This window comes from Chelmon rostratus, chromosome 12 (genome assembly GCF_017976325.1).
Source record: "Chelmon rostratus isolate fCheRos1 chromosome 12, fCheRos1.pri, whole genome shotgun sequence".
NCBI lineage: Eukaryota > Metazoa > Chordata > Actinopteri > Chaetodontiformes > Chaetodontidae > Chelmon > Chelmon rostratus.
Window position 1 is genome coordinate 21,385,106 of NC_055669.1, and position 23,277 is coordinate 21,408,382.

The following is a 23,277-nucleotide window of genomic DNA, read 5'->3' on the forward strand; positions in this document are numbered from 1 at the left end:
CCAATGGCGTCACACTAAAACATGGTAATCATCAAAGTCAGGAAAGAAGAAGCCTGCCTGCTAGTAAAAACAGATGTAAATAATGCAGGTTTCAAACTTTTAAGAACAAGCGTTTTATGATTGAATTCATCGTGTTGTTAGACCTCAAGGATGTACACAATACGTTCTGGTGAGTGACACTGAATGTAAACACAACTTTTGTTTGTTTACAAGGACACAGCACAGGGCGCCTTTAAGATACTTTAAAAGCCTTGCTACCTAAGTGCCACAATTTGCATCAAAAACGGCTCTCGTCTGAGTCATAATACAGTCAAATCTGAACACATGCACACAAACTTGATACTCATATTTTTATCATTCAGTGTGACTTAAACACTCCAGAGGTCCGTTTCACAAAGCAGGTTTACTGAAAACTCCGAGTATGTTAACCCTGAAATGAGGGAAACTCTGAGTTTTCCGTTTCACATAGGAAGGTAAGTCAAACCAGAGAAAGAGGGGTAACTCAAGCCTGTACAGACAGAGGTAACTTAAACTCTGAGTCAGTTACCGCAGTAACTGACTCTATGAACCTAACCTGGTCGGGACCAGGTTTTACTCAAGAAACCTCGAGTTTCTCTGTGTCTCCGCCCTCTTTCAACCACACACCGCATTCATTTCCTCATTCATTCATTGAGTCGGCAGACGAGTTTTGGCATAGTTCTGCCGTCTGTTATTAAAAAAATCATTAAAAATATCAGTCAGTGGAAGTCCATTAGGCACAGTAGGTGGTGACGTTTTTCGTTAACATGGCATGTTAACGTCTTTTGATCATGATCCCGTGGATGAAGGTGCAGCGATACTGCGCAGAGAATTAAATATTCGTCAGGAGATAGTTATCAGACCACGATGTTCTTGCTTTTCCAGACAGTTATCGGTTTTGGGCCACCACCCGTTCTTCGTGCATCTGCCTTCTTTATGTTAGCTGAGTAAAAGTCTGTGTTAGTTTAAATATAGGCTTAATTATTTAACATAACATGATATAGATGAGAACACTTCTTTTCATTTTTAAATTTTATTTCATTCGTTAACAAAAAACAAAACATTATATGAACACAATATAACCAATTTTACAATGAAAGGGAGCCACTTAATATTTACTTTACAATGTAAAACATGATCAAAATGAGGTAGCTACCTCCATGAGATGATGCAGAGGTCTTACCTGTTTGAACCATGTTTTTATATTTCATTTTAAGCTGCTGCCAAGTGCGCTTCTCCCCCGCGGGATTGCACCTAAATGAAATAAATTAATAGGCGACCATTCAAGCAGTTTTGCCCTGTTATATTATTGTGATTTCAAAGGACTACATTTATACTCACGCATTGACCCGAGCAGCAATGTTCTCGCCGTCTCCCTCTCCTTCGCAGCTGCAGCGGTGTTGGACTTCCGTCTAAAAACGTGTTCATATTCGAGCGCATTAAAATGTCTAATTTCCAGTGGCGTGAAGTAGGCAGCCTTCCGCTTCCCTGTTGCCATGGTGACTCCTCAAATCGGGGTTCCATTGATGCTGTCTTTTCAAAGTTGCGGTGCACGCGCTTAACTCGAGGTGAACCTACTCTGAGTTAATCAAACTAACGCAAATCTGCTGTTGTGGAATCGAAAACTCAGAGTTTCCTATCTCAGAGTAGATCAACTCAGAGTTCAGGGTTACACTCAGAGTTTGTTGAACCTGCTTTGTGAAACGGACCCCAGGATATCATTATCTTCACTGTCCACTGTGAACGCCCATAAATCCGCTTGGAAATCATACAAAAAAGAGACTCCTTTTAGGTCCAGAAGTTGCCTGAAAATCGTCTCATTTTTTAGTTTTCCTCAGTATCAAAGTGAATCTTCTGCAGATTCAGGGGTACACTAAACGGCTAACAGCTAACTCGGTGCACTTAATGGATCCTTAATGATACCTTGCTAAAATGTAAACAAACTTAGGCTAAAAAAACAGGGATAATTTGTAGCCAGCAGCTGACTAACTGAATCCATGTCAACTGTGTGTTCCCTGTTTACATCCCTCAAAGCATCATGGGAACTGTAGATCCCAGATTTTGTCTGAGGGGAGGCTCACGGTGCAGACTGTTTAAGACAGATGAAAGTCACTAATTAGTGCGCAGATTTAGATTTTACAAACAAAATATCTGATTTACTTCTAACATAGGGTGAATTGCTATAAATGAAACTATGTAGCCGTATATAAAGTAGCTATAATTAGCACATCATTAAAATGCTGCTTACATGTTAATGCAAGAGCTGAGAAGATTTTAATCTGCAACAATTTAGATATTCTTTAAGCATAAATTCCAAATATTCACTGATTCCAGCCTCTCAAATATGACTGTATGCTCTAATATTTAACATCTTTGGGTTTTTCACTGTTGGTTGGACAAAACAAGCGATCTGTAGATGTCATTTTGGGTTCTGGGACACTATAATGTAGGTTTCTCATTGTTTTCACATTTAATTGACCAAAAGATTCATCAATTGACAAGAAAAGCCTTAAAAATGATAAGAAGATTAATTCATCACATAAAAATTAGGTGAAAATATGATGTATAATAATCCAATAATATAATAATAATGTTATATTTTGCATAAGTATTTTTGTTTTCTATTCTTTAGGAACATTTTGAAGAGAGTATTTTTTCTTATAAATGTACTTTTATATTGTGATATTATTATTTTTACCTCAGACAAGGTGGTTATAGTTTTGGTTCGGTTTGTTTGTTTGTCAGCAGGATTGGGGAAAAACTGCATTGGCCGAGGTGTTTTGAATAGAATTGGCCTTAAAGTACCAAAGGTTCATAATAGTTTCAGAGATTTCAGAGAGATAACTTCAGAGATAACTGTATAACCATTTTTCCAGAGTATAATATGGTATGACTTTAAGCACTTGAAAGGGTTGAAATCTTTGGGAGCAGCATTGAAAGCTGACCAAAAGTAAAGCATCTACAGTAATTTCACATGGCTCTGCAGAGGGAAAAAAAACTGGGATTACTATGATTTGTGTGTCAATGCTTTTAGAGATTGAAAACAAAATGCAAAGCAGTGATGGTCTGCGTTAACTGATGGAAAAGAAGCCTGAAAGCTTGTGTTTGTCAGGCAAAGCGAACAGCTGAATTATTATTCTGAGAAACTCTCAAGAACAGGCGGTTGCTCTGTTTGCGGAGATGAGGGCTTGACAATTTTACAAGCAGATTTTAATGCTGCTGCCAAGAGGTGATTGTGTCCCTTTTCACACAGAGTTGTACAACTATAATCTGAAGTGACTAGTTCACATCCAATTTAGAGCTGAACATATAACACAACATCAGTGACAGGGTGCATTACAGCTGACGCAGCACGGGGCATTATGGCTGCACTCATTCTTCTTCCTTTTGGACACTGATAGAAGATCCATCATTGTCCTGCTTGTGCCAGTAAAAGCATTACTTGACATCACAGAGTGAGCGGTGCCCCAGATTATGCAGCAGCTGCACATCTTGCATTTTATGTTCTGGCCCATTTTGCAGGCTACTGTATTTGATTGTGATTCCACAGTACAGAGAGCAGCGAGAAACAAGTCTTTAACCAGCCTAAACATCAGAGAAAAGCCTGTTTAAATCAGAAGCTGTTAAGAGGATCCATGAGACACGTAGAGAGAGCAAGTTATCTGCTCTGTCGAGGAGACTTTGAATTCTGTACCTGCTGCAGTTAAAATGTCAAACATCGGCCTGGAAAACAAGAAGAAGAGAAGGAGAAAGACTGGGAGGAGGAGGGCAAGGCCATCTGCAGACCTGATTAATGTGAAGACAAAACATGTTTTACAGAGCGCTTGTATCGCTGGAAATTTACATTACTGCTCTCAGTTTGCTTTTCATACCACACTTTACATTACACCGCTAAAATCCTTTTAGAAACAGGTGATTTCTGTTATCTTTTCCATTTTTTGCTATCTTGTATACTTTTACAACACAAGTGTTGACATTTGGGCTGAAGCTAGAGAGAGAGAAAGTAAAAAAAAATCTATTAATTGTCCTGTTTTGTCTAACTAGCAGTTCAAAACCAAAAGATTTCACTTTACAAATGTACAAAGCAGAGAACAGCAGCAAACCCTCACATGTAATGAGCTGGAGCCAGAGAATAGTTTCCATTTGTGCTTGTAAAATACATGTTGATTAATGTCAAAAAAATCTGAGAATAGTTTCCTTTATATATTATATATACATATGAACCTTTTTACTGAATATAAATGTAGTAAATGTCAGTGAAAATACATTTTTATCTACTGTATTGTCAATTATTGTACTATTCCTGTAGTTTCAACAGTACTTAATATCCTTCTTGATATAATATTGCATGTTTCTAGTATTAGTTTCCATGTTTCTCCTACTGAATCCAAGTGTTTGCAGCTGTAGCTATACAATGTCCCAACAGGATCCAATAAACTTTCATCTTACCCTCTTGTGCTTTTTAAGAGCACCACAGCCCCTTAGAGGACAAATATAACTCTTATAAAAAGCAGAAATATGCAAGAACCTATCTTGGTGACAGCGGTGCAGAGACATGTCCCTAATACACACTGACACACCACGGAGCCTTGTATTATGAGGCCATTTTATCTCTTTAGAGTGTTATTTTTCTGAAGCCACGGAGCCATTTGATCTAATAAAGCTTATTAGATGTGGTTGGGTTGCTACATGACTAGTGATGCAGGTGTGTGTTTGGGAGATTTTGCCCAGTGGAGCTTATTCAATCAGGCGCTGCAAAGCAGAACAGAAGATGCATTTACTGCTTTTGTTGCTGCAGGCAAACCATCATGTCTACCTGCGATATAGTCCAGCTGGTAGAATAACCTTGATTTTGTTTCCATGCAGCTTCCACTGCATCGAGGAGACTTTTTTCAAACACGCTGGTGAGCAGAGACCGCATCCTACACGCGGGTATCACACAAGGTATCATGCTGTGTGATAAAATGCAAAAATCATTGGCTGTTTTCCTAACATAGAACTTTTTTTAAAAAACCAATCAGACATAAACATAAAAATAAAATATGTGTCCAATAGTATGTGGACACAATTTCTTTTTAGTTCATTTACTTTGTGACAAAAAGCAGCAGTGGGCTACACACATACTAATAGAACTGGAGTCACATCCATTCTTCTTCTTCCATTACTTCCATTCCATTATTAGGAGACCACGTTTCAAAATGAAATCGCTGTTATGTTTCTGCCTTCGCTGGTTGTGTGTAAATTAACAGCAGCAGATAATTTCACCTTCCTTGACGTTGTTTAATGTCCGTCTTACTAACAGCAATCAGTACTTGCTAACCAACACCTGTCGATCCCACCCAACCCCTCCCTCTGGCGCCCCCATATTCAAACACAAAACACAAAACACAGCAGCAGTGCCCTCTTGGATGCTCCTATGGTAGATAAAGCATGATAAAATTAGCTCGACAGTGGTTCAGTGTGCAAGAAAATGTGACCTCTAGGGAGAAGACATGATAAAGTGCCCTCTTGGGTGCCCTCCAGTGGAGAAAACACAATTTAGCGTATGCAGCTGGTGCCCTTTTTATCTTATTTTCCCCCTGGTCCTCAGGCAGCAGGAGTCCACCACTGCTAACCAATCACGGTTTTGCTTTCTCGCTATTTTTTGTGGAGCTGCATGTCAGTTATGGAGCCCATCTGTGCACCCTCCAAATCTAAGCTGTAACCCATTAATGCACACACCTCCTTTATTAACCAGCATCAGTACCTGGCCTCACCAATGCTCATGTGGCTGAACGGCAAAAAGTCTCTTGAGGTAGTACTTTCAGAAGAGTGGAGGCTGTTGTAGCAGCATATTAAAGGTACATACTAAAGTAAAACTACTGCGCTACGGAAGCCCCTGAGGACACACTGTGCATAAAGGCTAATAGCTAAGCTAAATGAACCTATAGAGAAGTGTGCATGAAGGGCATTCTGAGCAGCAAAGAAGAAGAAGAAGGGGAAGATGAGGAAGAAGCAGAGAAGGAAGAGGAAAAGAGGGAAGACGAGGAAAAGGAGCAGACAAATGATTATTTCATGATTAATTGGTACTTAAAAATATAATTATTTATTATTTAAAACTGCTTCAATTAAAAATATCTTTGAAATCATGTGGCTCTAATCCTCACAGCACAAAGCCCGAGTAAGCAGCATCATGTTTATCCTGCATCACGCAGGACTCACAACCTCAGCAAGTAAGTGAGAAACGACAGAACTTCACACCGTGACCTCAGCGTTCACCAGATTTCAAACTAGTGTCAAACATGAAGTTATCGAGACGAAATTCAGAGAAGTTCATGCAGGCAACATGAAGATGTCAGATCGAATTCAAAATGCTTGCAAAGATTCTGTTCTTGAGATACAACACCACACTACCATGACATCGGGATTTGCAGTAGAACATTTTGTTGTGCCGTGGGCTCAATTTTTGATAATGCAACAATCTGCGAGGATCAATTAGTTTTACAGTTCTTAAGAAAAACAGAGTGATTAATGTCATAATTCCTATCAGCTCAAAGCATCATCACATTGGACCAATGTTTTGGTGAAAAGTTGTTGCGTGTACGAATGATTTGCTACGAATTGCAAAAGTTTTTAAATTTTGAGGATCGGTGGAGCGCCATCATCAGGACAATTAGGCCACAATGCAAGTTGAGGAGGCTTAGAACAGGACTAGAGCTCTGTGCATTTCAGATTTCCTATTAGGAATAATAATAACAGTAATAACAGTAATAGCATTGGCAAATACAAGAGGGTCTGGCAGCAGAGTTGCTTGGTAGCTTTTATACTTCCTGAGTGAAGCACTTTTAGTTTTAAAAAATACAGTTAGAATACAGGAGCTGTGAAGGAAGCCCCCACTAATACAGATAAAAAGGATTAAAGGATCTTTTCCTTTTTGAAATTTCAACTGGAGACCCAACGCCCCTCCCCCGCTAGCAGTGTTGCTAACATCCTCCGAGTGTCATCACATCATTAGGACTTAAATGCAAACAGACTTTAAGGAAGGCTGCACTTCGCCTTCAGCTGACAATTTGCTTCTCTCCCTCCGACTGCCGTCTCATGTCTCTCTCAGACGGGGTCACAACAACAGAGAAAATGACGAGCCGCTGATCCCCTCTTCCTTCGGGAGCAAACACTGTGATGAATTCCTCGTTCTTCTGAATTGACCGTTTTTGACCCGATGAACAGCCGCCCCGAACGCCGGGTTATTTGTGTTTCGCCGTTTCCAGCGGCTTCATTTAATAAGATAATTTCACAGCAATTGCAAGCTTTCAACACAGAAATGTAATGTCATTACACGCTTGCTCAGTGACAAATTCTTGGGTTTGGATGGCGGGCAACACGCTCAGTTGTGATTCTTAGGGCTGCGTACAGTGGGAATCACAGCTTCATGTAGAGAGAAACACAATGAATCCTCCTTCTCGCTTTTCTCTTTAAACGGCTCGTCATGATAAGCATGAAATTACAGTTCTGTGGTGATGCTGCAAACACTGTGTTTCAATCTCCTACAAGAGCCGGCGGCAACAATCCTGCTATCTGCTATTTCTTCTCCACTTCACGTCCAATACACGACGCAATTATAGATACAGTCACGTACTGCGCACCCTGTAAACAAAAGCCTGTGCACTGGCGGGGAGTCATTTGACATTGGAGCTCTCGATCACATCAGGACGGAGACTGCATCAACAAAGTTCAGTGATCGGTGCTTTCTGTCATATTCCTTCACTTTGTGTTAGAAAATTTCATCGTCAGGCAGCAATTTTCAGCTGCTTCGTCTGGAATAGCAGACACGTAAAGATGCACCGTAACATGTTTTTATACATAACGGCACAACGAAGCAGGTCTGCGACAAAGACAAGAATTCCATCTGTGTTAAGTGAAACTGGGTTTATGTTTTAAGTGTAACTGATTTTCTCTGAAATGATCTGACCGAAACCGATTGCGTATAAACACAATTTTTCTTCTCTTCGTTAAAACAAAACGGAGGAAAATGGTGGGCCATGAACAGATGATGAGACCCTTTATGAAGAAAAGTGTGGAAGCATTTCAGACTCAACACCACACATGTAAAACTAAGAGTATGAGTATTTCCACCTCTGCTTAACACATAAGGTTGCTTAGCAACACTGCTTTCATTATTATGAAAAGAAATAATCACAAGTTATCTTAAAGGACATAAACATAACATTTTAAAGTATCAAGCAATGCATGCTTGGATGTCTAAGTCTATGGGTCTTTAAAAAATTCTAAAAAAGTATTTTAAATTCTTTAATGGTCTGAAAATAATAACTAGAAATTGGATTAACATTAATTAACATTAATTTAATAAAACTTATATATATGCTAATCTACTGAAAAGTTTAGCTGATTTCACTAAATTCCTGCATGATGTTTATATATGTCATCAAGCTTCCAGCACCATGTCCAGTATTTTGTCAGGGTGTGCAGTTCCTGCTCTGTCCAGGTAGACTGTCAATCTGTCCAATGGAGTATTTCGAGATACTGTCCTTAAAACACATGAAGTCTGGAGCCAAAACTCAGAACTTATCAAGAGTAAAACCTAAAGCACTATCACAGACAATGAACAGGGGAATACCAAAAAGGTTTAGTTTGAGTGTTGATATAACAGTGAGCTTTTATTCCACTGGGATGATGTCGTTTTATACGACAAAATACTCCCTCATCCCAGGAGAGTCTCCATGGGTGCGTCCCCCTCTTCTGTCTTTCCCAATTCATCCTGACTGGAGCACCTCCAGGCTTTTCTAAATGAAAACATCACAAAGGCGTCTCAGATCTGCGACACATGACTTTGGTAAAGAGCTGCTCATATTCACAAATACTGAACCGAGTCTCTTAGACCGTGATTAATACACAGAGGAGCTGTTGAACTGAATGGTGTTTAATTTTCAACCCAAAACTATTTTAGGATGAGTAAGCGCTGACTGCCAGGGGTACTTACACTCATGAAGTGGACGGCTGGAGATTATGAAGCATGATTACGCAGCCATGACATTCACGCTCATAAAAACAGATTAAAATAAAAATCACCACATATTTGGAGAGTGGAGCATCTGCTATTAAGTTCATCTGTGATTAGAGTGACTCACCCCTGATGATGAATTGCACATGAAACATCCATTTTTGGTTCTTTGGTGAGACTGTTGCTTAACCTGAAGCATCAGTGAGCCCGTTAAGGATCATTTGTTTGTGTCACTTTTCTAACTTCTGGTTTGCTGCCACTCATTCTGGCCCGGTATGAAAAATAACCTGCTCAGATTATTATTGCTCAAATTTGAAGATTTATGTTTGATCACAGTTCCACAGTTTCATCCTCATTTCACTGTACCCATAGGCTTTACACATGTTGGACGCTAATGCGGAAACCTGCATTCTTTCTAATGGCCAGCAGGGGGCGACTCCACTGGTTAAGAAGTCAGATTGTATGAACCCGTATGAGAGAATGACCCTACTTCTGGCTTGACTTGAGGACACATTTTCTTAATGAGTTCATGCTCTTATTAGTTTCAAGTCTTCTTCAATACAGTAAAGTCATTTTGTAAATTATGGTCCCATTCAGAGTAAAATAGACGATAAAGCAGGGTATGGTTCAGGGCGTGGCTACCTTGTGATTGATAAGTTGCTACAGTTTCGAGTTCTGAATCAGATCCAAACAGAATAGAGGTGTAGCAACGTGTATCCTCCTCAGCTCCACCCTCCCTTCCAAATATGGTCACTTCTGGCTCAAAAAACCAAGATGGCGATGGCCATAATGCCATACTTGTTTACACTTGGCTGGAGCCGAGTTAAGATTGTCCATATAACATCTGCTTAAACCACACTCTGCCTACTCCCATCTGACAACCACAGCAAGACAACAGACTCTTCATCGCAAAACAATCCCTCACAAACATGTCACCTTACAGATTTCCCTGTCACAATCAGCCGGATGTCAAAACATAAAATACTGTACGCAACAGGAAGTACTATCTAATCTAATTTCATGCTGGATGCGTCTGACAGTGATGGAAACTGGACTACAAGGAAGTGAATGAGCTATGACTAAATGGCATCTGTGATGTCCTCAAGTTAAAGGGTCACATGTGAGCTTTTGATCACGAGTCACGCCTCTGAGCAGCGTTCTGACGAGCAGTTACTCATAACGTTTGTATGTCGTGCTCTGCTGCGCATCATGCTGCACATGTTCAACATTTGTATGAACCGCAGAGACGTATACAGATGTGTGGTGGACGTTGGTGTTAGGTTTGTCTGTCAAATGAAACAAGAAGATGCACAACATCCACTTAACGGAGTTAACTGCAGGACAGATGTGACACCACAAAGTTTGCACACTAAAAACACGTAAATGTAATCTAATTTCACGCTGTGTGTGTTGATGAATGATTGGGAGACACGCAAGCAGACAAAAGTAAATGAGTTGCAGTGTATCTAAATGACGTCTGCATTTTCTTGGCTGTGTTGAAGCCAACTGACTCCCAAATCCTGTGTGAGCATGTCTAGTCTAGTCCAGCCATTAGTGTTGCTGTTTTTCTAAAGCTGGCATCCCTGCCTGCACTGAATCTTATCAATCGCTGAAGTCATATCACCGTCGACACGGTGACCGGTCAACAAAACTTCCCTTTACCTCAAAGACTGGGAGAGGAAAAATATAGAGGAAAAAGAAGGCTGCAGACTTATGTGAAGAACACAGGTTTCAAAACATTAAAACAAAGCCTCATGTGTAAAGCCTACGCTATGTTTTCATGGTCAAAACTGCATTCAGTGTGATTGACCACTCTTATAAAAACACAAACAAAGAGTATACAGAAAAAATCGTATTTTTTTTCAAAAGTACAACGATTACCTTGTAGTTTTTACAGAACTTTCTAAAAGTTGAAAAAGCTAAAGGAATAAAATCTTGAAGAATCCTGATTCGGCGGAATCGGGAGACCACAGAAATGAATAGGTACAGAGATAAATAAAATTGCCCACGCTACACCACGCTATCAGAAACAGAGGGTGTCACACCTGTGAAGATACACACATCCGCACAAACACACACACACACACACACAAACCTACACACTCACGCTATGAGGGAGCAGCTGGCTGGGAAGCAGGGACCCAGGTCACGCAGGCCCAGGTGGCAGCGCTGTAAAGTGACACTGTGATTTAAGTCCTGTGTCGTCGCGAGGTCTGTTATCTACCGCTGGTAACAGGGCCACGCCGATACGGTCCGACAGCCAACGACTGCAGCTCAGGAGGTAGCACTGATGACGGATAGGTTCAGTCCGCGCAACTTCGAGCCGCAGTGCGCAATTACATGAATCATATGTTTAACCGGCTGTCAAATACATTTACATCCATGGCTGTGGTCAGACGTTGCCTTGGCTCCTGTTAGATGTTGATTAAAAATATTCCTGCCTGTTTCTTTTAGATTATTTTCTGCTTTTTGTTCGCTGAAGAGGATGACTCGATGGATGGATGGATGGATGGATGGATGGATGGATGGACGGACAGGGTGAGAGGCGAGGACGACAAGCTTCGAACGTCCCCGGCCGGATTTGAACCCCGGACGTCACCGTGATGTTGTGCTTTAAACAGCTGAGTCATCAAGATATGCTTTCTCTTTGTCTGAAAATACGTAAACACGGATGTTGTCCCTGCCAGCAGACAAACACAGTTTTCCCCAACAGAATTCTGTGCATGTACTGATGTATTGTTGAATCTATTGTATGGTTTATTCAGGTGTTAGAGTTTAGAACAGCTCCTGCAGATTTATCTACGTCTGCACATCTTCAGCGAAACGTTGTTATTTATCGTTATTTAAGCTGATGTGGTGCATCTCCACTCGATTCCTATTCCATATTACACACAAATAATATCTAGTATGTACTATATACAGATTTTCATAGTATCCTTCTTCACGGCTCCATTTTTTTTTCAAAGATCTATAATACTTCTTTGACTGCTTTCTGAGGTGTTACTGAGTAATTTTTTCATTACCGCCATGCGTTTAATTTTTTTCCAAGCTGTGAGCAGCTCGATTTCCTTTCAGCAATCCATCCTGCGACGATCGTCACTGTGTCCCAATTCAATACCACATGCCAATTTTGAGCAGTTTGTTTATATGGTGGAAAAGTGGCTGAATGTAGCACACTGAAGAAAAGCTCGACAGCAACAGACACATTTAAGGAAACAAAATAAAAAATAAATCACTTTGTGCAAACACACTGAAATAAATTAGTATGCAGTATTAGTAATTATAATGCAGTATTAGTAATTATTATGCACTATTAGTAATTAGTATGCAGTATTAGTAATTATTATGCAGTATTAGTAATTATTATGCACTATTAGTAATTAGTATGCAGTATTAGTAATTATTATGCAGTATTAGTAATTAGTATGCAGTATTAGTAATTAGTATGCAGTATTAGTGGCGGTTTATTAGCTCCTGCTTGGTCTTGAGCAGCACTGGATGGTCTCATTTGGCCTTTTTGACTTGAAATCAGCTGGTCCTGGTCATGGAGTTAATTCAGACTGGACTGAGGTGGTCTTCACTTTGCTTTTTTTAGATCATCGAACTTCTCCACCTGAGTCTCCTTAAGTTTATCTCTCCCGACCTCTGTCCAGACATGACTGAGCTCCCTGGCAGACCCTTTACGTCTGGTTTGAAATTACTCGTGGAGAGGCGGAGAGGTGGCTCGGTTGACTGACGAGCCCGTCAGTCAGCGTCGCGCCACGGCGCGCCGAGTCTGATCAGCAAGTCGAAGCCGAGGCATCTCCTTGGCTGCTCGCGGCAATTTGGATAATTAGAGACCTGTTCGATCACTTACATCTCCACCAAGCTGACGATTATCCCCCGCACCATGCAGCAAGCGCTGACAATAAAGCAGTGAACACACACACAAATCACAGGGCAAAGACAGACGAGCTGGTCCAAGTAAAAGTGCTTCAAGACGTTGCTGTGGACTTCAAGACATTAATAAATGTCGTTCGCACGGACGAGCAGAGAAAACAAATTGGCTACGTTTATTTTCAGATGATTTTTTAAAGTGCTGCATTGCTGTGAACTTCAGGAAAAAGAGTTTCCACGGCCAAGTGAGCAAATGTAGAGCTGTAGTTTGTTTCTGGAGTGAAACCACACTGCACAAGCTCAACATAATGATAGCAGTTTCGTCCTTATCTAGCTTTACGTTAAAATGTGCTCTTACTGCTGTCTTTCAGGATGATTTAAAAGCTCTTCCACGGACAATTATTACTTCTTAATACTGGAATATGTGCAGCCAAGTTTCAGACAGACACAAAAAATGACGGGCAGGCAGACATATAGACAAACCTCTCAGTACTCATTCTATATGCATTAGATGTGGTTCTTTGTTCACACCTCAAGTTTGGTCTCTGTTACCAATCAGTAATGATTGAAGCTGCATCACACCCAGGAGCATTGTGTCTTGTAATGAGATTCTTCTCCCCGAGCATACCTCGCTAATCCCACGTCTCTATCTGTGCTTTGTGGGCTTTCGGAACAGCTGAGCTGGGCGAACACGGACGCTCTACATGAAATTCGTTGTTAACCCTGCCATCCCGAATAAGAGCGAGACAATGGTGCTGAAATGGAATGGATGCTACGCCTATTGCGGAACATGTTAATCCTCTTAAGAAGTTAAGAGAGGTCTTGATGACACGTGGGCGAGGCAGGAGTGTTCAGTTTTGTAGACATGAGCAGAGGCTAGTCTGAGAATGAGGTCCATCCTAAACAATAGCGAGCCTGGAGCCTGGTTCTCATAGTCATTAACCTGCAATTCTCTTTGGGGAATTGATACAGAAATTAGTTGCTAGGTGGTGTCTTTAAAAAACAGAGTGAAATTTTAGCACATGTTGTTGCCAGATGTCTTCATCAAACAAATACTCTTTACAACTTTTCCTTTAATGATCTGTAGCTTGTAAAGTTTTACCATTTTGCAAATTCAAAACATGCCAAGATGCTGTCAGAGAAGTTGTGAGACCGGCTGCAGCTCGGGTGTTTAGAAAGACTGCCAGCATCATGCGACCTCATTAACCAGATTTTCCCCAGACCGGCATTTGGCTAATGTCTATAACCATGGCAGTGCATCCTTCTGAGGCTCCTCATGAAAGCTTCTCTTAAGAGAATGGCCTCCAGTGCCGTGTAGAGCCTCGTCAGAGGGAAAGCTAAGTAAATCACTTTGATAACGCCTCATGAAAGGGGGGATTTGAGATGAGGAAAGCGCAGAGCTTTGAGCAGACCGTCAGCATCGATAAGGTCGATATTATAGCAGTGAAGAGAACAGTGAATGTTAAACCACTGAGAGGTGAATTTGTGAGAAAACGTGGGGGTCTGCTGTGAAATGTAGTGATGCCGTTGCCAACAAATGAAGAAGACTGTGGTCTGACTCACCTGTCTTTTCCTGTCTCCTTCTTGAAGACCATGTCACAGTAGTTCATCCTGTCCTCTGTGGTGACGTAGATTCGTGCATGAGGGTAGTTCTCCGCCGCCTGACGCAGCATGTTGTACACGATGCCCTTCCCATCCTTCCTCATGTTTCGTAGCGGCCCCCACACGACGTAGACGGTGTCGTTGCCCTGGCCGAAGAAGTACTGGGGCTTCTGCAGCAGCAGGGGGACGCTGGTGTGCGACACGACTCTCAGCGTAGTGCGCTGGCCCACGTCACGTTCGAACCCCCGCGTGGGTGCGTTGTTCATCCGCCAGATGCAGGGAGAGCGGTCGATCTGGGGGCCGGCAGCCTGGCCTAACATCTGGCCGGAGCTGGACACGATGCTGCAGAGCTCACAGTGCAGCTTCAGAGGCTGGAAGAGAGGAAGCAAGTCAGTCCCACTAATTAAACATTATCATATTGCATTAAAGCTCAATTAAGTCTGAGTTGTGTCTCAAGTATGTCAGGGAAACAGAGACAGGTCAAGTCAAGTCAAGTCCCATGTCCAAGTCCAAGTTGGGTATCAAGTCTCTGGTTGAATCAGTTGAGGGAAGTCCAGTGCAACTCAAGGAGTTAAGTCTCAAGTATGTCATGTTCTATAGCAGTCAAGTCCAAGTTGCATCTCAAGCTCTCATTTTTGTGACCAATGTGTGACTGAAGTCTCAAATCTCAAGTCTGCCACCGTGAGGATAAGCAATCCATAACTTTCATAAACTTCTATCAATAACCAAGGCAACAGTCAGCGGGGCTGTGGCACAGCTCACACAATAGAGGCACAAGAAAACTAGATGACTAAAACCGAGAGAAAAGAAATGCCTCACAATGCAAAACACCGCAGTGCTTTATCATTCTCTTTTATAGCTCGAGAACAAGGCGTTTTAGCCTGCTTGCATTTGTTTGTATATACAGGTAACAACATCCTCTGGCACTAAGAGACTAGCAATGCAACATAGGCTGCAAAACAGAATAAAGACAACAACATTAGAATTTAAAGTCTTAACTGAGGCACCACTATGGAGACCTGCAGGATTTTATGGTCATTTTGTGTTCAGGGACACAGAAAATCTTTATCTTATATCTTCAAATATTTGAAAAAAGTGATACACATTCTTAAAAAATTAATATTGTGTGATTTCTTAAAGGGCAGGAATTCCATTTAGAGCTGGACTGGTGAAAAGTATTGGAGACAGCTTTAAAGCTGCATGTCTGTGCTCTTGTCTTTTAAATTAACTTAATTCAATTAGGTTACTTTTTCAATGCTGGAGGATAAGCTCTGAATGTGATTTTCCTTTAAAATATACTGCATCTCATGTTTCATTTTCATCTCTTGATGTTAAAGTCTGTCATATACTTTTTACAGCATGTGGGCAATAATAATATTAAAGTGATGTTTTGGCACAGGGCTTGTGTGATCAGAACATAAAATAAAATGCATTTGGTAATTATTTATAAAAACTATTCATCAGGGTTTTACAACCCTATATAATTTTCCTTTATTTCCTAAGATTAATGTCACTGTGCCCAACACTAACATTGATTAAGTTAATTGAATTGGGGACCTCAGAGGTTACAACACAGTTTTACTGCGACTATGCAGCAAGAGAGTTGTCATTTATCTTTCTGTAAATTTTTTTCTATATTGTATTATATTTTACTGGAGCAAGGAGGTTTGTAATGAATGTTCAATAACAGGTCTTAGCTACGCTTTTCCAAGGGAGGGAGAAAGCCCTCTCTGAATCTGAAATGGGAGATATACCTAATTGAAGCTAATATGCTTGGTTTGTTTTGATGAGATTAAACTTACTTAAGTGAATAAATGCAAGGGAAAGTTAGAAAAGAAAAACCGTTGTATCATGACTAAGCCCTGTTTGATCATTTGCTTAATGGAGAATAACTGTAATGTCACTGGTTTGCATACAAATTGCATTTGTGCTGCGTTCTGGACGACTGTTTAGGCGGCGAACATGAAGCTCTCGCTTGCCTGTTCAGCGTTTAATCAACAAACAAGAGAATTTTAGTGTGCAAAGAGAATCCCATAAGTAAATTCTATTATGACTACTTGGCTTATCACCACTGCTGCGACTCGTTGCTGTGCATACAGAAGACCGACTGTTTGGAAAGGAAATAAAAACAGTGTTGATTTTCTTTCTTGTGAGACATAAGTCTTTTGTGCATTACTCCAACAGAGCTACCTGCTATTGCTTTTTTCTCCCACGTATGGATTCAGTCATGGGTTAAGAAATGATCTCTGGACCTGGGCTGGTAGCTCTCCATTTACTGGCTGGTTGAGACACACATCACCGGGGCCTTGAGCTGTCAGCAGCTAGTCCATCATCGCCCGCTCCCTTCACCCCTGCTCATAACTCCATCATGCCTTTCAGCACGTACAGATTGGTTGAACTCTGCGGGGAAAACTGACTGGCTAACTGCTTTTGAGACACATGGGTTTGTAACTGGAAACCTTCCGCTGAGGAGCCCCTGAGCAAGGCATTGAATACACAACTGCCACAGTAGAGCTGCTCAGGGACAAACACTAGAAGACTGGGGGTGTACTTGAACTAAAGTACTTGAAGTGAGAATGTGCATTAATTAAGGTTCATTTAAAAATAAAAACAGGCATCTGAGTTGTACAGTCACAAAAATAGACATGGCTTATAGCTTCATAGCTTTGCATGAACACTAATGACATTTGCATACGAGGAAGAGTGTAAAACCTCATCTAACAATTAAGAACCCTACAGGAACATTTTCTTATATAGGGCTGGAATGTAGCTCCCAACAAATCACTGAGCATTACATCCTGTAAATCAATAAAATGTTACGGCCTCTTCATCCTCTCAGCTGTGATTCATGTTTCGGTTTAATGTTCATGACGGCGCTGGTTCAGTGTGGCATGCAGTAATCGCAAACAGAGTGCGCTTTTATAATCCCAATAATTTTGCCACTCTCTGAGAAGTACAAAATCTACCCAAAGCCTGAGATATTAATGCATGAGTGTGTTAAAAATAAAGTGGGTTATTTAAAAAAACGCAGGCTTAATGCCGGGAACCCGGTCATCATTGAATTATAGCACTGGGGTGTGAACTTAACCTTGACATTCATTAAAATGCTCTAAACACGATTAATTAATATGCAATAATTATTACATTAACATGCCAAGTCCCAGTGTAAGAGGCCTCCCCGGCACTTAAAAATTCATTGATTAGCTGTAGCTGTCTGCATGGTAAAAGGGATTAATTCCAAATGCTCCTCTAGGGGCACGCACATTATACTTAAGAAGAAAATATGGTTATGTCTGAAACGTCATCTCAGAAAACAAACGCAAAAGTTACTTAAACTAAATAAGCTGCAGCTTTGCTTACTTTTTAGCCATGCTACTGGCATGGCCCTAGGTATGGCAATGGCAGTTGGTCGGTCAGTTCAACGCTTTGGTCCAGAGTGATTGTTATATAGTGCTACCATCAATTCACAATTTTAATTTGTTCACTACTTTAGTTATTGACCAAATACCTGCAAAATTATTGACACAGCGATCAGTCAGCTCAGCTGTACTTGTTGTTTAGTGCTAATTAGTTAGCCTAGTAACATGCTAACTTTAGATGTGAAGGTGGTTAACACCACCTGCTAAACATCAGTATGGTGTGAGCGTGTTAGCATGCTAACATTAGCATTTAGCTTATTCCACTATGCCGACATACGTTCTTTAGCTTGTTCTTATGTTACTGGTGTTGGACTTTATAGCATTTTGAACCAGGAGCTGGTTGAAGTGGCTTTTCTTAAGTTCAGACTCAGCCAACTAGCTAGCTGGTGTAGCTGCAGTAACTGAGCCACCCGACAAAGCTAATGTTAGCTTGCTAATATAGCGTCCATTTAGAGCCTACCTGACACTTAATGAAACTGGAATTAATAATAATAATGATGTAAACTGAGAGGAAACACAATATACTACAAATTAAAAATGAAAAGCCAATTACGTTAAAGGCCAAAAAATGGTGTTAGCGAAAAACATTATGTTAGCATAATCAGATACTTCCCACTCATTTTGATCTGCATGAATACTATTAACTCTGAGGCTGTGTTTGAACCTACCCAAGTTACTCATTCACTGCTTCCTGCGTATCGGACACTATGTAGCTGACTCAATAGTGAGCAGTAAATTTAAATTTCGTACGCTCACTTTTCACTTTTCATAATCATTTTCGCCTCATCACTGCTGCAACACTGTATTTTCTCATCCATGAATTAAGGACTCCATGTATGAGGCCTCTCCTTTAAAACTGTTATTTTGGGAACTTGTGTTGCAGCTTGTGAGGCTAAAGCGACTTTCTGTTTACTCAGTTTATTGCTGTTGATCGGAAGACACTACAGATGTTTCCTACCAACTGATTCACACATCAGTGAAGTCTTTATTAGCTAAGACAGTTCTGAAGTTTCATCATGTGAAACTAGCTGGTATTTATTCAGAACAGCTGGTGCAACCCAGTCCACAAGATTTCTCATTAAAATAATGAACAAAGTAATGCAAAAATAGAAACCCTTTTCCCCTCTTTTGGCCATTGTGTACATTTCAAAGGGCCTGGCTTTAAAAATGTTCGGGTCTAAATGAAAATATTGAGTTTCTGTCTCCATCAGTGATAGACCGGGGGCATGAATGTAAAATGCCACAAGACAAATGTTTTCTATTTCTCCTGAAAAGCAGAGCAGGAACAATTTATCACACCTGGAGGCAGACTCAATCAAATGAGGAAAATAAGGCAGACCATTCCCATGCTACAGAGTTATGCATTATACATGCTTGCAAGAGGTTTATAACACCCCAAATGACACCTCACTGTGGATCATGCAAGATTGCCTTACCATCCAGGAGAAATATTGCTGCTTCTTAAGGTGTTGCTGTGTGCTTAACAGAGGCTGACAGCTCACACAGCAGGCTTTCAGTCCGGACGTAATCGCTTACGACACCCAGCACAAGACTATCACCTTGACCAGACCTCCACAATTCTGTCCATCCTTTGTCAGAAAATGTCTGTGTGCAGAATACTTTTGAATCTCCCGTTCAGGCCAATCACTGCCTCTTCTGATTGGCTATAGAGAGCTCACTGGTTGGGGAATTTGAGCTGAAAAGAGGCCTAATTCTGCAGAAGCTGCCAGTCTTTCCTAATGATTTGCATAAATCTCCGCAGGGAGAGGGCAGTGATTTAAGCGGGCTTGTCTGGAGGCAGAAGGAGGTGCAGACGTAGAGATTGGTGTAAGACGTGATTGCCTCTGGGCCCGTGTTGTGTGGATCAAACTCTCCAGAGGCAGAAGATGACGCTCAGCCTTAATCTGCCAATATCAGCCGGCTGAATATAACGCATCCACTTCTCATGAAGGGCCGACGCATCCATCGCTACTCCAAATCTAGATGTATTGCAGCCAAAAAGTGAAAGCATAATCCTCATTACCTGTCAGCCGGAAATGCTGCATTCATCTCATGCGAGCAAATTATAGGATTTTACTGCGTGACTACCCAATATCCACCAGTATGAGCACAATTTCAGCTTTTGCTGGCTGCCTCCCTCCACAACAAACACATAGCTTGGTTTTTACATTTTGATGTGGTGGGAATTAAAAGGCTTTGATATTTCAATTTCCATAAATTGTGCAGGGAATATACAGCACAGAGCTGTTTGAAGGCAGAAGAATAGGATCACGGACATGGGTGTTTGGAATTACAAAGAAATAAAGCGCACAAGAGACATCAAACAGGCATTTTCAGATCCATCACAGAGAACCTGATATAATGAATTAGGAAAATCCTGAAGGAGGTGCGGCGCTTTTTGCATGATCGCATCTGAATACCTTCATTATTGAGGTGAAGCTGTATGATGTCAGGTTAATGTTAATAGAGGTTAAAGAATATCAAGGCACCACAAAGGAAAAGGTTAGCAGTGTATGACGTGCGTTGTGGCACTCTCACTGTAATATGACTAATGCACAAAGGTTCATTTTAAAATACTAGATGTTAATGCTTTCATCTTTACACTGCAGCAGAAATGCTGAATAACATACAGCGTATGTAACTAAAAGCTTGAAGCTTAAATTCAGAATTTTCTGCACGTTCTGTAGAGCATTACATGAAATTATCTTCAAATTATATTAAAGCCAAAGCTTCCGGTATAACAATTGTGAGGTAGTCTGTGTCGTTTAGTGTAAAAATCTATCAGTCAGCTTTTTTTAAAGCCAAAGGTAATGTACTTAAGTTACTTTGTATCTTATGAATGGGAGTTTTCCCTCTGTTTGCCTTGATCACTGAAACATGACCACATCTTCCTCCTTTTTTATTGACTTACATCATTTTTACTGGCTTTTTAAATCTACTTAACCTATAACCTTTAGCTGCAATATTGTGTTTTATCACGTAACTACATGTTGTTACGCTCGTCATTCATAATCAATATAAAAAGAGGGAAGCTCTCAGCAAGCTTCCCCTGTATCAAAAAAGGTTTCAGTCAATCTATCAGTCAATCAGTGGAGCAAAATGAAAACGGTAGATACAGGATCACGTATATTTTACAATATGATATACCGCCATAAAATTGACTTTGATAATGACGGTAGGCCTTGGACATTTTATTCGATGTGGATAGATCTAACAGCCCCTCACACAGCAGAAATAAACGACACAGCAGCTGGTCAGTCTGCAGTTTTTGGCCTGCACATCAAAGTACACGCTCGTTTTCTACCGCACAGCGTTGTTTGATCTACCGGTGAGGACAGTGGATGTGAACGTGGATGTCCTCTGGAAAGGAGGAAAAATGATGAGAGGAATGATGAGTGGCATTAAAAGGGACTTTTGCCTCTCTGCCTCTGCTCTCTGTGTCGCTGCCTGTTTGCACGAGGACGAGGCTGAGCTCTTCACACACAGACGGCGGACAGCAGCGTAACTTCAGAGCAGAGCCCACAGCCGAGGGAATGAGACAGAATTTAGGATGTTTTTTACTGGGGTCAGAGACGACAGCGCTCATTATCCATAACTTCGACAAAAGGGAGGCAGTATGATCAAACCTGTTTGAACGAGCAGAACACAAACCTGCAGGAATGTGGCGTCTCGATCCACACCCGGGTTGTTTTACACAACCATTTTTATGCTAAAGCCCTCATCATTAGTGATCTCACATTATCCTCCAAAGCTGAAGAAAAGGTAACACATGGCGTCTCCTGATGCCAACCGAGGCGGGAGGCACAACAAATGTTTACCATCACCTGAAAAGGTACCATCCCAGTGACCACACCATTATTCTATTATTATTACTGTTACTAGCTAAAATGTACTGTTTTAGGTAGATAAAGCATGTTTGCCAAGTTAAATGTTTACTCTTAGATGTTCAATATATTCTTGCATTGTCTAAATCAAGCCATGTTTGCATTTTTTATGTTAATATTCTAAAGTTCAACGAATGCACCCTCTGGTTTCAAACTGGCAGCTTTATCAAATTATATAATGCGATAAATATGAATACTGAACAATACAGAACAAATTATTATCATGTTTTTGGCCATGTTGCCCAGCCCAACCTTCATTAGTGTTTCTGACTACTGTGAAGTCGTACAAGAAGCTGTAAATATATCACTGACATTATCACCTCATTAAGTTGATATGGCAAGCTTGTTAGCAAAATTAACACTTCCAGCAGAGGGAACCTGCCAAGCCAAGAGACACCCTTGACATTACACAGTTACTTGATACATTGCTAATATGAAAATATAGATCACCAGTTTGAACTGAAAGACATTATTTGCATTATCAGCAAGAAAGATAGTGAGATGTTACCCTTAGAAATGAGACTAAATAGCAGCTCACATCAAGTCTAGTCATCTAATTGCAGATGACAACAATGATGAAGATGCTGTTTCTGGTTGGGCCTGCTGGTGCGCGACTGTGTGTTTTGTCTATTTGTGTCCCTCACCTCCTGTTTGGGGATGCTAACATAGCCCAGGTGAGGCTTGAAGGCCTTGTACGGCTGCTTGGAGAACATCCAGTGGCTGCTGAACGTCTGACCGAACACTGGCTGCAGGAGGAAGTACGGCTTCTCCGAGTAGTTCACCACGACCACGAAGAGCGACACCGCCACGATCAGACTGGTGGCGATCAACGACTTCCTCTGTGGAGGGAGAGGAAGTGCGTTTATGACAAGGCTGAAAAATGCAGCTTTCACAGACTAAAACTGAATGATCAATCAAATTGCAATTTTCATTTTTTAATTGTCAGTAGTTTAATAGTATGAATTGCAGGATAAACACAAAAAGCAGAGGCTCTCCAGCTGCATTAATCTGCCTGCAGCTGATAAATCCTGTCTATTGGATGACAGCAACAAATATGCTTTCAAACATGGTCTAACAATAAACATACAGCATAAAAACAACAAATATATTGTATTACAGCAACAACAAAGCAAGAAAAAGCAAGATGACTGAGGAAAGCATATGTTGTATATGATACATATAACAAAAAAATATAATGCACAAATTTTTACATGTAAAGGTTATATGATACGTTTGTTCCTAATTTCATCAGACACACAGCACAAGCACCACTTAGCACAATTATTCGATTGATGCTTTTATTTCAAGCTCTGCAAAACTCTGCAACCAGAACCAGGAGGGGGGAGCACAATAGCGCAGTTTTAGCTGCTCTGCACGGGCTTCCTGTAACATTTAGAATTGATTTTAAGGTCCTCCTCCTTGCATACAAAAGCCTTAATGGGCTACAACCGAGCTCCCTTGTTCACTATTCTCCTTTAAG

The 23,277-nt window shown here is 40.9% G+C and overlaps 1 protein-coding gene across 1 annotated transcript in view; it reads right to left on the minus strand.

The window, feature by feature from the left end:
* Window positions 1-14,877, minus strand: part of st6galnac3 (ST6 (alpha-N-acetyl-neuraminyl-2,3-beta-galactosyl-1,3)-N-acetylgalactosaminide alpha-2,6-sialyltransferase 3) — a 36,765-nt gene extending 21,888 nt beyond the window's left edge. The window contains exon 1 of the mRNA XM_041949644.1: window positions 14,456-14,877. Within this exon, the coding sequence (XP_041805578.1) occupies window positions 14,456-14,814 (359 nt within the window). The 5' untranslated portion in view covers window positions 14,815-14,877. The remainder of the gene's footprint in view (window positions 1-14,455) is intronic.
* Between the last annotated feature and the right edge of the window lie 8,400 nt (window positions 14,878-23,277).